The sequence below is a fragment of the Bison bison genome, unplaced genomic scaffold (genome assembly GCF_000754665.1).
Source record: "Bison bison bison isolate TAMUID 2011002044 unplaced genomic scaffold, Bison_UMD1.0 scf7180017864533, whole genome shotgun sequence".
Lineage (NCBI taxonomy): Eukaryota > Metazoa > Chordata > Mammalia > Artiodactyla > Bovidae > Bison > Bison bison.
Window position 1 is genome coordinate 7749586 of NW_011495082.1, and position 534 is coordinate 7750119.

General features: G+C 67.6%; 1 protein-coding gene across 1 annotated transcript in view; it reads left to right on the forward strand.

Annotated features, from left to right (window-relative positions):
* Position 1: 1 nt before the first annotated feature.
* NR2F1 (nuclear receptor subfamily 2, group F, member 1) overlaps positions 2–534 on the forward strand; it is a gene marked incomplete at its 5' end in the record, with an annotated part of 10511 nt that continues 9978 nt past the window's right edge. Inside the window, one exon of the mRNA XM_010831996.1 lies at positions 2–356. Coding sequence (XP_010830298.1) covers positions 2–356 — 355 coding nt within the window. The remainder of the gene's footprint in view (positions 357–534) is intronic.

Here is a 534-nt window from a genome sequence, read left to right on the forward strand (position 1 = left end):
GCCGGCGAGCAGCAGCAGCAGCAGCGGGCCGGGCGCGCCGCACACGCCGCAGACCCCGGGCCAGCCCGGAGCACCCGCCACCCCCGGCACGGCAGGGGACAAGGGCCAGGGCCCGCCCGGCTCGGGCCAGAGCCAGCAGCACATCGAGTGCGTGGTGTGCGGGGACAAGTCGAGCGGCAAGCACTACGGCCAATTCACCTGCGAGGGCTGCAAAAGTTTCTTCAAGAGGAGCGTCCGCAGGAACTTAACTTACACATGCCGTGCCAACAGGAACTGTCCCATCGACCAGCACCACCGCAACCAGTGCCAATACTGCCGCCTCAAGAAGTGCCTGAAAGTGGGCATGAGGCGGGAAGGTGAATATTTCTTCCGTGCTTTTTCTCCCGGAGCTTCGCCCGCCTCCCCGGCCCTCTTTCTCTCTCTCTCTCTCTCTCCCTCTCTCGCGGGGGTGGCTGCTGTCTGGGGCTGGGGCTCCTGCGGTCCCGGCCCGTCCCAGCTCCCCCCATCCCCGCTGCCTTCCTCCCCCGGCGCTCC